Source organism: Sitophilus oryzae, unplaced genomic scaffold (genome assembly GCF_002938485.1).
Source record: "Sitophilus oryzae breed Bouriz unplaced genomic scaffold, Soryzae_2.0 scaffold_1396_pilon_pilon, whole genome shotgun sequence".
Lineage (NCBI taxonomy): Eukaryota > Metazoa > Arthropoda > Insecta > Coleoptera > Curculionidae > Sitophilus > Sitophilus oryzae.
The window spans coordinates 13,516,271-13,531,230 of NW_022146055.1; the positions used below are offsets into that span (position 1 = coordinate 13,516,271).

The 14,960-nt window shown below is 31.7% G+C and overlaps 1 protein-coding gene across 1 annotated transcript in view; it reads left to right on the plus strand.

The window, feature by feature from the left end:
• The window catches only part of LOC115875784 (sn1-specific diacylglycerol lipase alpha), a 172,300-nt gene that overhangs the window by 22,514 nt on the left and 134,826 nt on the right, over positions 1-14,960 (plus strand). Inside the window, exon 2 of the mRNA XM_030891288.1 lies at positions 11,466-11,740. Coding sequence (XP_030747148.1) covers positions 11,646-11,740 — 95 coding nt within the window. The 5' untranslated portion in view covers positions 11,466-11,645. The remainder of the gene's footprint in view (positions 1-11,465; positions 11,741-14,960) is intronic.

A 14,960-nucleotide genomic window follows, 5' to 3' on the forward strand; every position in this document is an offset into this window, starting at 1 on the left:
AAAATTATATATAATATAATTTATTTTATTTTGTATTATATATAATATTAATATATAATATATATTATATATTAATAAATTATATAAAATACTCTAAAACAAAACGTTGATATAATATATATATGAGTTTGTATTCATAACAATTTTTGAATGTATCGTTTCCGAGTGTTTTGTCATTAACCAGTGCATTAAATAAATAAATTCTTCCTCTCAATAGAACTTAAAACCACATGCTGGAAATCGGTCCAATAATTTACAAATATTTCTGTTAATTTCCATTGAGGTTAGCGTACGGCGGATAATTTTAAAACTGTTATTATAGCACTTTTGAAGTATTGAGATCGTCTTGAAAATATTTGTCTGTAGAGCATCAGTTTATATTTGGACATGTATTTTTGAAATCATTTTCTTGTACGCACAGCTAAGCTGTTGTTAATTTCAGTTTAAACGGATTAAATACAAAAGAATTGTGCTTTTCTTGTGTTACAGAACAGGTAAATGTCAGGTAAAACACTATTTAAAAGTAGCCAACAGTAGTGGGTTTTCATTCTCCGTATCCCGAAATCTTAAACCAAAAATGGACATTTCGGATAATGGTATATTTCTGTCAATTTTAATTCGGTCATATTTCTTTTCGGGCAACTATCTTTGCGAATAATTTTCTTTTCAGTGACTTCAATGAAAAGAAAAGTTTTCGGGTCATTCACCTTTGGTCAATTTCTAGAACCCTCATACTCGATATTTTAGTTTTATTATTGTTGTACCGCTGATAGAAGAAAGAAATAAGTCCACACCGTGTCCGATATGCTTTCGCAGGCCGAATTAGAGAAAATGAGTGTTTTATGCGTTAGCCACAGAACGAGTGGTGGCTCCACTGTATAGCACTTCAGACTTTCAGACGTAAGGGTAAATCAAATCATCCTTGTCACGAATTTGCCCATTAGGTTGCGTCTCTTCACATTTCTTTTAACTTTGTACTTCTGCACTTTCATTTTTAAAATAGAATAAAATTTGGACCACCCTGTATACAAAAGAAATTTGTAATATTTTTAAAGCTTTTGCCATATACTTAAAATTTTATCTAAAATTAAATCAAAATAAAATATAAAATTCCATTACCCAAAATAAATATGCTCAGTTTTAAAGGCCATTAACATGAAAATTAGGTCCCAATTTATTGCCTCTAAAAAAACATAAACGACCTTTTGAAGTGATTTTAATTGCAGTTAAAGGTTTTCATTCAGATATATGAATATTTAGAAAGTGAGTTTAATTTATAGTGATGAAATATCAAAGAACGCTGAAGCGGGAATTCCGATTTGCATGCTAATTTAATGCGTTATAGGATACGTTGTAAAAACCACTAGAAAATAGTTTAATATGACAACTTTTATTAAAAAACAGAATGGTCGAAACCAAACGCTTAATAAAATCAAGCAGTCCTTAAGACAACGCTATTCGACTGTTATAAAATAATTCAATCCTTTTAGAATTTCTTTTTGCTACTTGGGAATGCATTATTCATAAACATTTTTGCTTATTCTAAAATGGTTAATCCCGTTTATACAGTTCCAAATATCCTTATCGTTTTAGAGAACATAAAAAAAAACATGAAAATAGGGTTGAATTTTCCGTAAGTCCTAAAAATCAAAACGCGTTTCTGTGATAAAAAAATTTCGTTTTCATTCTTTGATAGATTTTTATTGATAGAATTTTAATTATCGTTATATATTTTAGCTTACAAATATTAAAGAAGCACAAAATTTATTTAATTCAATGCTATGGAAAGGGTGATAATATAGTTATCGGAAAATGTGATGTTTTTAATATAATAATTTAATTTAATACGTGACAATAATAAATAATTTAATACGTTAATCAAAATTAATAATAATATCCATACATAATGCCCAAACCGTATTTTTCATTAGCATATTTGGAAAAGGCATTTTTTTACGAATAATTTGATACCACACACTAGATATTTCTAGTCAAATTGTTGTTTTGAATCGCATGTTACAACTTCAAATAAACCATATGCAAAAATGTTTGTGTTGATGTTGACATATGATATGTCATTGTATTCAGAGTATTGTTTTCTATCGAATAAAGTAGAAATATAGGTACGGAGGGAGCCATTTAAAAATCAAAAGTTGTAGTCATTTCTGATAAAACAGGAAGTGGCCAAAAACAATTGAATGTGGCAATTAATCCTAATTTATGTCATGGGCGAGCCACTTTTGAGACGCACCCGGTATATGTATAGGTAAATAGTATTGTACGTGTAAAAAAAGAAAAAAAGTTTTACTCTAATCCTAGCTTTGAAAAATTTTATAATCGATATCTATCATACTTCAATATTTTAGTTTTATTGGTGGATTCTAAGCAGACTCTCTTTTATGTGGTTTTATTAAATCTAGTTTGATTGATTTTAATAGATCCGCATATGCTGCAGTAATATTTCAAATAAATCTCAAGCTGTCGTCCGTTAATGCAAGTGGTTAGCAGCTTGTCGGGTAGATAATTAAGTTACTAGATACTTAGAGTTCAATCAATATTTCTGACTTATTTAATATTTCTGAAATTATTTTTGTGCATATACTATGTGATATTATTAGAAAAGCAATACGAACATTTTTAATTTTCGTCCTGTGGCTATTGAAAAACCTTCAAGAAAAACAATATGAAAACTTCGTAAATTGGGGAATTCATTATAATTATTTTAAGTATCAGAAGTGAGCTAAAGCATTAAATATTCGATTGTAGGAAAATATTTTTGTCGATTATTTTGAACTTATTTGAAAAACGGTGAAGAGAGAATATGTTTGGCACCTAAGCTTAAGAATTTGCAAGGTCTGGGGCAATGAAGGGTGAAAGCATCCTAAAAAGGGCGACCATCACGGTCTTTCTGCCGAGCATTTTCATTACCGCACTCCTTGTTTAGATGACTACCAAAAAGAAAAAAGTGTTTTGCACTAAATTGGGAAAATATGTTATGAGTACCTTTTCATTTCATATTTCAGAATGCCTCTTCTTCAATGTCAGAGGAAATACTTTCCGAATCGTTCATTTTTTAAACTAGTGACCAATATTATTTACTGTCATATTGACATTGCCATGCATGGTGTTATTTGAACAAAGGTATTAAGGTAATTGATTTTTAGGATAGGTATATAGTTAAGTACAATAATTTTTAAAATTCATTGTGTGTTTTTCTAGTTAGACGTAGATAAAATATTGTACAATACACGCGAGTTAACTTCATTAAGATACTTGTGTGATTACACAACTCGTGCTACGCACTCGTGCAACTTTCACACGCGTATCTTAATGATGCTGTTAACTCACTTGTATCGTAAATATCTATTATTGGTTTAAATCTATTATTGGTTTAAGTACGCTGTTTATGGTATTCTACAATGGTGACAGCAGCGATGGGGAATGCACCAAGCCTATACATGTTGTAGGGAATTTAAGTCCAAAATTGATCATATCTTTTTTATTGAAAAATTCGGAAAACATAAAATTCAACATGGCGGACACTTCCCATATCAAACATACAGGCAAGACTAATTAAATTATAATTTTGACATCTACTTGTCAAATAGAAACTAAAGCTTCATTCAGAACCTCACAATTAGTGGAATAAATTAGTGGCTTCAATTACACTTTATACTTTTTAGTTTACGATCATTCACAATGTATAAAATACACAATTAAAATTAATAAAATATCCTAGCAACAGTTTGCGGTAGTCTGTTGTATCCATAGAGAAAGCATAATATTTAGCTTATAAAACAACTTTTGATTTCTAACCAAAATTTTTCTTGACAAGTGATAATCAAAGTCCAAAATGACATTTCTTGCAAATTTTGAAGTATAATCTGCCTCTGCCCTCTGCCACGGCGTCGCGTAGAGCGGGACTAGCGGGAGGCGTGGACTAAACCGGAAGCGGAAATAAAAACAGTAGAATATGTACCGGGTGATTTAAATTTGCGAAATAGCGCCCTCTCACTCCAGATGCTAATTTTACAGGGAAGTTTGATCTGGCCAGAGATCCGGCAGATATAATTTCCGTATGCGCTTGATCGTCTCGTAGTTGTCTCTGGTATAATTAGTAAAGTCAAAAACTTCATTCAGAACATATTCAGAATCTCAAATTAGTGGAATAAATTAGTGGTTTCAATTAGCGTAGAAGTTTGTTCTTCTAATTTTAATGTAGGCATTCAGAATGCCAAAAGTTGTGGTAAGAATTTTCAATTAGTGGAAAAAGTTAACAAACTTTTAACTTTTCCACTAATTATACTTCAAAATTTGCGAGGAATGTCATTTTGGCCTTTGATTATCATCCGTCAAGAGAAAATGTGGTTAGAAATTTTGAAAAAAAAGTTGATTGTTTTATAAGCTAAATATTAGGCTTTCTCTATGGATACAACTGATAATCGCAAGCTGTTGCTAGGATATTCTATTAATTTTAGTTGTGCATTTTAGACATTCTGAATGATCGTAAACTAAAAAGTATAAAGTGTAATTGAAACCACTAATTTATTCCACTAATTGCGAGGTCTGAATGAAGCTTACGGTTTGTTAATTTTTTCGACTAATTGAAAATGACTACCACTAATTATGACGTTCTGAATGCTTACATTAAAAAAGGTGAACAAACTTCTACGCTAATTGAAACCACTAATTTATTCCACTAATTGCGAGGTTCTGAATGCTGCCTTACGCTGTTGTTACATGTAAAATTAATTATTTTTATCTATTAATTTTAACGTTAACTAGCAAGCAAAGATCACTTAATCACCATCAAAAACTAGAGCCATTTCATAACAACAATTTAAACTGCAAATATCAAATTTATTTTAGGCTCTTAAGCCATATCTGAAAGTGCAGACAATCTATTATGTCTTAATAATTTTGTTTTGACAGTCGTTTCACTTAAACTAGAGAAATGTCGTCATTTGTCACTTGAAATAAATAACACCGACATGTACCTATTAAGTCGGTAGTGAAACACTATTAATAGCAAGCTTGTACCTAATATTTTGACTAGATATAAATACAGCATGCAGTTCTGCAATAAATCGTTTAAATTATATATGGTAGGTAGTTTTGGCTCTGATCACAACAACAATTATTCTTTTGTAATTGCCAACATTTAATACTGCTTTAATCTAATGATTTATATGACTATACTTTTGTAGCTTATTTAGAAGTTTTAACTAGATACGATTTATATTATGTAAAAAATTGGTCAAGTGCGAGTCGGACTCGCACACGAAGGGTTCCGTACCATTCATTATCTATACAACATTAGACACTATATTATTATAATTTTTTTTCCGATTTAGCTGAAATTTGGAATGCGCGTATAAGTAATTTAAAAAAAATCAAGAAACACATTACTAAAAATTGTATTAATCAATAATAAATATGTAAAAAGTAAAAATAAATATGTAAAAATATGTAAAAATTAAAAAAAAAACCATTATACGTCATAGCAGCGTAAAGTCCTAACGCTTTAAACCACGCGGCCACCGAGGACTTGAAAGATTCTATGTAAAATTCTTACTTCTTAAAAGATAATGTTTAGTGAAAGTACTTTTTTATTTATAAACATTTATTTAATTCTGTTTTTAGTATTATTTGTTCTTATAGCGGCAACATAGATACATTATCTGTAAAAATTTCAACTGTCTAGCTATAACGGTTCATAAGATAGATCTTTGTGACGGACGGACGGACGGACATCGAAGTCTTAGTAATAGGGTTCCCGTTTTTACCCTTTGAGTACGGAACCCTAAAAAAAGTTGATTAATATTTTTTAGTGAAACGAAGCGATATCGTCTGCCCAACAAGGTAAATTGCATTTTCTTGGATGTCTTCTGTCGAAATCTTCTTTGACCGGTTGGATATACTTTTCTCAATCTTGGTACGTTATTTAGGTATTTGCTTCAAATTTATTGATTGATATTCCCGGATTTCCACATAAATTTCTAATTCAAATAAAAGGAAATATAGAAAATATAATACTGAAGAGAATTAGCCATAATTGTTTCGTTTACATATGTTACCTATATCTATTATCAAAAAAGTACCTGCACTGCTTTTTGATTTTTCAAGCAGAGACTGTTAAATCAAATAAATAATGATCTAATGTATAAACTCTGTATGTATCATCCAATATAAGAAATCGAATTAAGTCGAATCGATTAACTAATCGTTCATTTTGTTTATTTCTGTTAGCTCTCTACTCAAAAATATGCCCACATCAAGTAAATCAAATTTTGTTTTTCGAAAAACTTGCATCCTATGACAAATGATCGAACATATACAGGATATGTTAACGATTTTAGAAAATATCATCGAGCTGTAAATTTGGCGTACTAAATAAAAACAAATAAACGTCACAGATATATTTGTTTCTATAATTTTAAATTTTTATCTCACGAAATTTGCATAGAAAATGCTTAGACGACAATTATTACCTACAGTTCAATTTTCGAAGTTTTAAACGTTCGTCACAGATTGTCATTCTCTCTCTTATCCATGTTTATCACATGAAATGAAAATTTTGCGTTAAAAACGTAAGTCCATTATATTTCTTACATCGTACGATTATTTTTTCTTGCTACATACGGATCACGTTCATTGCGTATAAAGGATCGTACTTCCTTGTCTAATGTGCACGAATAGAAAAAGGCAAACATCGTATTTGTATTACCCGCCGAAATCGAATACGGATCGCCGACTGTCGAAGTTGTCGTTAAATTCTAACCAGGATTTTTTATCACTTTTTGATATTTTTGTAGGGTTTTCTGTGTTTATTTAGTTATTTGTGTTTAAAATGCTGTCCCGTTTTGTGAAAAAGACAACGGTTCATATTAAAAGTTATCGACTATTTCAAGCTCGATAAAGATGCTGGAAAACCTCTTTTACCTGTGTCGGCTGTTTACGATGTAATTGGACAACTTTTGTAACTAAATCGAAAATATTCACGTGTTTTATAAAGAGCATAGGAGGGTTTAGGAATTTCAGACTCGACTGTGCAAAGAATAAGTTGCGATAAAGAACAAAAAGCAGCAAAACAAGTCACAACATTGGTTTGTCCTGTGGAATTCCTGCTTATAAGATTCATGGACATACTTTTAGAGGACGTATTTATTCATTGTATACTGTATACTGCGGGTAGGCTACAATAAATTCGTAATTTTTTAATATTTTGTTATTAAATTTGTTATTGTTAGTTTACAACTCATGGACCAAGTTGGGAAATACGTGAAAAGCAATATGGCGCCGAAATTTATGACGAAAGTGTCAAACTTTGCAAATTGAACAGTATATGATACACAGCGAACTCAGTGTCACCAATGCTCACTGGTCAAATATTCAACCGCTTACCTTAACTTTTCGCGCTAATTTGGCCAACGTATAGATATGATTGCTTAAATGGCCAAGGCGCACATAGAAATAAGCATAGGAAACAAACAAAAAAATAATACACTTCCACGCTCACGCTACTGACTAGTTGGTTAAATTAAAGTGGTCGATTCAGCGACCATCAACCTATAAAGGGTTAAATACTAGAACCGAGTATTCACCCGTGAAGGAGTCAGGTGAGGTCAAGCATGAAGTTTTGATTAATTATTGCCTCAATCTTGCACTGTCAGTCTTGCACGAAAAGCAAGACCAAGATCAAGACGAGTCTCGCTCTTTATTAACGTAAAATATCCCTGACAAATTGATCACCCTTGAATTAAAGCAGCGATGTTTACAAAAAATAACTATTTCATTTTGTATATTTTCTTCTAGTGGCGAAAACTCTAGAAGTAGATTGTAACAGTTTCAGCGATGAGATAAACCTGTTGATTAGACCATATAAAATTTTGACTATATTATAATATAATGTAGTGATGAAATTTTATGTGCACTGTATTTGTCATGTTTTGGTTTTAGGGTTGCAGCAAAAATGATTGGTCCCATATTTGAGTATAAATTAATAGTTATAATTTTGATGCAATTACCAAATTATGTTCAAGGAACCAACTAATACAAGTACAATACTCAATTCGTGATCATTTCTATATATTTAGCAAATATTTAGTTTCTTGTGAGTTTTCTTAGAGTCAATCTCCCTCAAGATTTCGAACTGTCATCGATTTTGTCTTCCTCAGAATTATCGGTTATTGTGTCTGTGTTCAAGCATTAGTCACTTGTAGTTCATTAATGCAATTAAAATGCTTTTTTCTAACCTACTGATAACCGCTAATGAACCTTCTATAACTTATGTTTACGTAGACTAGGTTTACATATTCAATTTTATTGTTATTAGGAGAATATATTACGAAAATAATGCCAATGTGATATACGTCATTCTTTCATGATCTATGACGTAAAATAAGTTTAATATTCATTTAAACAACATTAATTTAATACAAACTATATTTTTCAGGAGGACCGGAAATGACTAAAACTATTGATCTTTAAATGGCACCCTCGGTACATTTCTCTTTAACTTTATAGAAAATGGCACTCTGAATAGAATGAGATATAATATGTCAACTTTTGACATTTTCGTATATGGTTTATTTGAAATTTTAACATGCGGTTCATAACGATGTAACGTTTTTAGTTCGTTACATGTCTTTTTTATATATAATATATGATGTCTGGCCTATCATCACCGGATTCTGTATCGTTCAGGCCTGATAATTTATTTGGCACGCTTGGCGTAATTTTTACGTTCCCTAGTCGCCAACCCTGCTATCGTTTCACTGTTCTGTGGAGGCGCGCGCTGTCAAGATCCTTGTTATATGTCAAGGCGCCTCTCTGCGTTTTAAACTGACTTGGCTTTGACCGTCCTACTGTCACCGTCAAAAAATCCTTGCTTCGAGAAACTGCAATTATAAAAATCTTGCTGTATAATTTGAATCAGTTGCCATTTCGAAGCTACAGGGTAGAGTTTTGGATTGACCCACCTTAACTCGTATTTCTATTTTGCTGACACGTTGGTGTACTTTTGCTGTTGTCCTCCAGAATGTTAAATGGAAGAAAGGACAGTTCTTTTGTTTATTACTGAGCCCTCGGAACTGTTTCGATGGTCTTATGGACGGACTGTGTCCAAGGTACGAGTAGTGTTCCCCTGTACCGTTATCTTATGGACGGACTGTGTCCAAGGTTAAGATCCAAGGTTATGGTCCAAGTTACGGACATTATCCAAGGTCCTAGTAGTGTTCCAAGGTACGGGTAGTGTCCCCATATTGCCACAGTATGGTTACAGCGTAAGCCCCATGCTGCTTCGCTCCCATTTCTAAGCCTAGTCAGTAGCTACGGCTGTATTGATTCATGATGTCCTCATTCTGGCCCCTTTTGTTGTTTTGGCAAACAGGATCGCCGACAGACAGTACAGAGATATGAGCCCGGATATTGAAACAGGATAGCTTCAAGAACAGCTAAGTTTAGATTTAAGTTTTAGCTTACATTTAACATTTAACACATTTTCAGTCTTAAACAATAACGTACATCTTAAGTAATATCGTACAGACTATGTTTAGTGGTTAGATTATTAAGAACATTCATGTCGATTTAATATTTAAAAAATAATTTAGATCTTAGGTTTCATTGCGTTATGTCTTGTAATAGTATTACTTTTTTTTTGTAATAATATTACTTTTCTCAAACTTTACATGTCTTGTATTTTATCATAGTTGTTTTCATAGATATTTAGTACAATTCTTAACACCACTTTCGTTGACATATAACCACTATAATAATTATTAAAATTGTACAATGCTATTTACCATTACAGTCCATCTTGAATAAATATAGTTATTAGTTTTAAGTAATATACAACTGTGTTTTCTTTCTCTGAACATGCCTGGCGCCCAATATCTATATATTTTTTTTATTGTTATTGATTAGTTTTCTCTCTAGTGAAATACCTTATCCATGACTGCTCTCCGATGAAAAGCTGCCGTTCGCAGTGGTAATGTTTTATAAAAAAACGCTACAACGACAAATTGACTCGAAATACCAAGCGCGTGGTACAAAATTATTCGTAAAAAATGCTACCTCCAAATATGCTAATGAACCACACTTGTTCCATTTGAAAAAATTGAAATATGATTAAAATACGAATTGGGCATCTTTTAAAGTCTATAATATAATCTTAAGTTATAGCTAGTCTGGCCAAGACAAAACACGAGAAACATTAGACGATCAAATCTATTTTTTGCCAACGCTTCTTGATTAAAAATTAGTGTTTTAACACCGTCATGGCACTCGAATGGCATATTGAAATTCAAAAAATCTCAAAAGTTGACATATAGGTACCTACGTCATTCTATTCAAAGTGTCATTTACTATCGAATAAATTAGAAATATACCGAGGGTGTCATTTAAAAATCAAAAGTTGTAGTCATTTCCGGTGAAACAGGAAGTGAGCAAAAACAATTGAATGCGTCAATCATTCCTAATTTATGGCGTATACTAACAAACCAAATCTCGTTTTTTTATCTGAAAAAATAAAAAAGTTATAGTCACTTTTGAGACGCACCCGGTATATTATCCTATACACCTATAATGTGATTTTTAGTATTTTAGAATCTACAGTTCTTCAACAGTTTTATAGTGTGTTTTTATAGTGCCGTCTTCCTAAGTGACGTCGCCAGTGTCAACAGCTAATCATTTGGTACAAAAATTATAGCTATAGTTAAAGTAAAACGTTATAATGATTAAAACTTAAAACTATTGAATTATGATAATTATTATTTTTTATTAATAAATTAATATTTATTAAAAACATAGAATAAATATTCTCAGCTAAGCATAAGATAATAAAATGATCTACTTCGCTGAGCGTCTGGAATGCTGAACCTGAATCAGAAATATAAGAATCAAGATACTTTTCAGTATTCTCACTTTGGAGAATCCTGTTGAGATTAATCAACGACAATAAAACGTTGACGCCCAACTCTCGTTTTCAGATATATCCGCTGAAAAACATCTCCCTAGTAACAAATCCTAAATAGGATTCCATTCCTGTTCTGACATGTGTCTAGCCCCAGCAAGGCAACTATTAAGCTTGACCAATCAGGTTAGAGTTTTTGACAAAAGCGGATGCAGAACAGCTGTGGCGCACTATATAATTTATTACAAACAAATGAAGAAAATCAACGAATATCTAAAAAACAAATATAAATTAGTAAAAACCAACCAACCCCATTAAATAACCAACTAACCAATGAATTAACACCCTCCAAATAACCACGCTAACCAAAGCTTAATAGTTACCTTACTGGGGCTAGACACAATTCCTGTTCTGTACCACAAAAAATGTTTACACGGTCTGCCTTAATATTAAACATTGACATGACATGATAACTGACTATCATGATTAATAGATAATAGACAATACTTGACTTCCCATTAGAAATCTAATTATTGCATTTGTTTATTTACAGTTACAGCTTGGATTTCCTAGAACAAAATGGATAAACACAAAGACATCCACGAGGAAATGGTGGACTTTCATCCGATACTACCGCTTAATAGTGTTCTGTAACCAATAAACTGTGAAAGACACGTTAGTGTGCTCAATAATTTAGTGCATCCATATATTGAGGCAGCAGACGTCTAGGAAAATGCCAGGATTGATTGTGTTCAGGAGACGCTGGAGCGTAGGTTCTGACGATCTCGTGGTTCCAGGGGCGTTTCTCTTCACCACCCATTTAATATGGTAAGTTTATCATTTTATATACAGGGTGCTACAAATTCGAGGTACGAGCATTGGTATCTCGGTAACCGTAATAGATACGAACACGGTTAAATTAGGGCAAAGTTGCGCTTTGGGATGTTCACCAAGATGCCATCAAAAAAGTTTTAAAAATTTCAAGGATTGCTGAGTTTTTTGGAAAAAATTGGTTTTTTTCAAAAATCAATTTTATTTTTTCCTGTCGTTACTTTTTAGAAAATCAAAAAACTAATTGCACATTATCTTAGACACTTTATTAGGGCATTTTAGATTTTCAAATTATCTGATAATTTTTGAAATACTGGCGAACTTAATTTTTTTTAAATACGGACCTGCATTTTTTATTTCCGATTTTGAAAGAACTCGGTCTCGTGAGTACAATGATATGCCACACTTAATATTTTTTTTTTGTTTTGACATTTGAACAGAATTTATTTAAACTAATTTCAAGTCCGGCTCTGTTTTTTTTTAATATTTAATCTATTCATCGTTACAATATTGATAAGCTTTCAAACTTAACAATAACGTGGGGTAAAACATTGAATACGAAAAATCAAATGCAATAAAGTAATTAATATAAATATAATATAATATAAACAGTCAAATCATTTTCTCGGATGATTGGAAATGGTAGAGCAGTATAATGTCCTGGACCTATCGCCAAGGGGCTACATTATTTGATGTCATTTGTAAAAGTCAAATCAATTCATCTCAACGTTTACAATAAACAACACAAAATGCATTCGGAACTATAAGAAGAAAGTTCAAGGAGCTATAAATAAAATTGAACGAAAAATAAATTTGTGCAGTAGGGAGGGTGGAACTTTCGAACATGCAGAACATTAGAAACTAGTTTGTAAAAGTTGATTTATTTATAATAACTACGATTAATATTATACATATTATTAGATCCCACACTGAGATTTCAAATTCACAATAAAAAAGTTAAAAATAATATCTTTAAATTTCTGACCTGGATATTATTTAGTTGAATCTTCCAATTAGCTCGATTTTCCTTATTCAATGTTAATTGGCGCTAATCAATATTGTTACGATGATTATAATCAGATTAAATAATTTAAGAAACCAGAGTCGGAGTTGAAATTATTTTAAATAATAATTAAATAGTTTTGTTGCTGTTAAGGCATCCAAAACAAAAAAAAAGTATAAAGTGTGGCATATCATCGTATTCGGGAGACGGAGTTCTTTCAAAGCATGAAATAAAAAATGCAGGTCCGTATTTAAAAAAATAAGTTGGCTTCAGTATCTCACAAATTATCAGCTAATTTGAAAATCTAAAAATACTGTCAGATAGCCCTAATAAAGTGGCCATGAGAATGTGCAATTAGCTTTTTGATTTTCTAAAAAGTAACGACAGGAAAAAATAAAATTTATTTTCCAAAAAATCAGTTTTTTTCAAAAAACTCAGCAATCCTTGAAATTTTTAAAACTTTTTTGATGGCATCTTGGTGAACATCTCAATACGCAACTTTGCCCCAATTTAACCATGTTCGTATCTGATACGGTTACCGAGATACCAATGCTCGTACCTCGAATTTGTAGCACCCTGTATACTGCTGGTAATTCTGCAATCTTAGCCCTTTTCGCTTTTAAAATCTTAATTAGAACAATGCACTCATTAGTAATGTGTAGTACGAACTTTCAAGCGCCAAATATGGGGGACTCTCTCTCGCATTGTCTCGCACTGTCTCTCTCGAATTTGTAGCACCCTGTATATCTAAAGATAAGGTTAACACGTCTCGATTTAATTCAATTATATTGTAGCAAGTTTAGTATTTAACAAAAGCCTGGTTTAAAAAAATAGTTTTTTTCTAAAGCCTGCAAGTTTTGACATATGACACAAACATATGTTTTTTTAAATGGAAACCATAGTCGGCCATGATTTCATAAAAAACGCCATTTTTTAAGCTTCTCAGCGATATAAGCTGTAATATGTTTTCTTGGAAAAATTACAGAGTTATGGCCAATTCTTATCATTTTTAAACAATTTCACTTAGTTAGCCATGGAAACAAGTTCAATCGCCGTTGCTCTCAGAAATGTGAAGCTGTTACATCCAAATTTTGTAATTTAAAATAAACAAAAATTGTAAATATGAATTTTTCAAATGAAGAAAAGCGTGTGTATATAGGTACATATTATTGGTTCAACTTTTCTTGACCATACATTTTCGAGGATACGTTGACCGGTGAATGTTACTGTTGAAAAGTTAAATTTAGTTATAGCCAATTCTTATCTTTCTTGACTAATTTCACTTAGATTGCATTCTCATTATGTTCTGATTTATAACTTATAAAAAGTCAGAATATATTACTAAACAGTTCTTTACAATTTACATTACACAAACTAAAACTTAAAAAAATAATGTCACTATATACATACACGTTAAGTTATTTTAGAAAATGTTCAAAAAATCCGCCACTGTTTTGAATTGCATCTTTTTAAAACTGAATTACTACCTATTCTCACAAAAGGACCGGTCGACTTAATTAAACTTCTCTAGTACCGCCACTTCGAGTGCCTCTCTTAATTCATAAGTTCTTTTGTAAACCATATTGTTAACCATACCGCATAAAAAAATCTAAAATGGATAGGTCAGGTGATCGGAGGAGGCCCATGCAGTTGGTCCACCTCTTCCTTCCTGAGTTTGCATAATAATTATGATATAAATAATTTTTAACATTTCTTTCATGGAGGGGATCATAATGAAAGTCATGTTGGAACCACCCTATTGATGCGCGAGTATCTACACGCTTTTCTTCATTTGAAAAATTCATATTTACAATTTTTGTTTATTTTAATTTACAAAGTTTAGATGTGACAGCTTTACATTTCTGAGAGCAACGGCGATTGAACTTGTTTCCATGGCTAACTAAGTGAAATTGTTTAAAAATGATAAGTATTGGCTATAACCGAGAGGTGTCTCACTATTGGAATTACATGTACATTTTCTTGGCAGTCGCTGGCAGTCATTGGCAGTCTTATGGCAGTCGCCTATAATAATTACATGGCAGTCATAGGCAGTCTTCTTTATAGTCATTGGCAGTCGCTTAGCAGTGGAAGGATATTTTGGCAGTACGTGTACATTTTTTACCCGAGTGAGACACCCCTCGGCTATAACTGAGTTATTTTTCGAAAAAAAAAACATATTATAGCTTATATCGCTAAAAAGCTTAAAAAATGGCG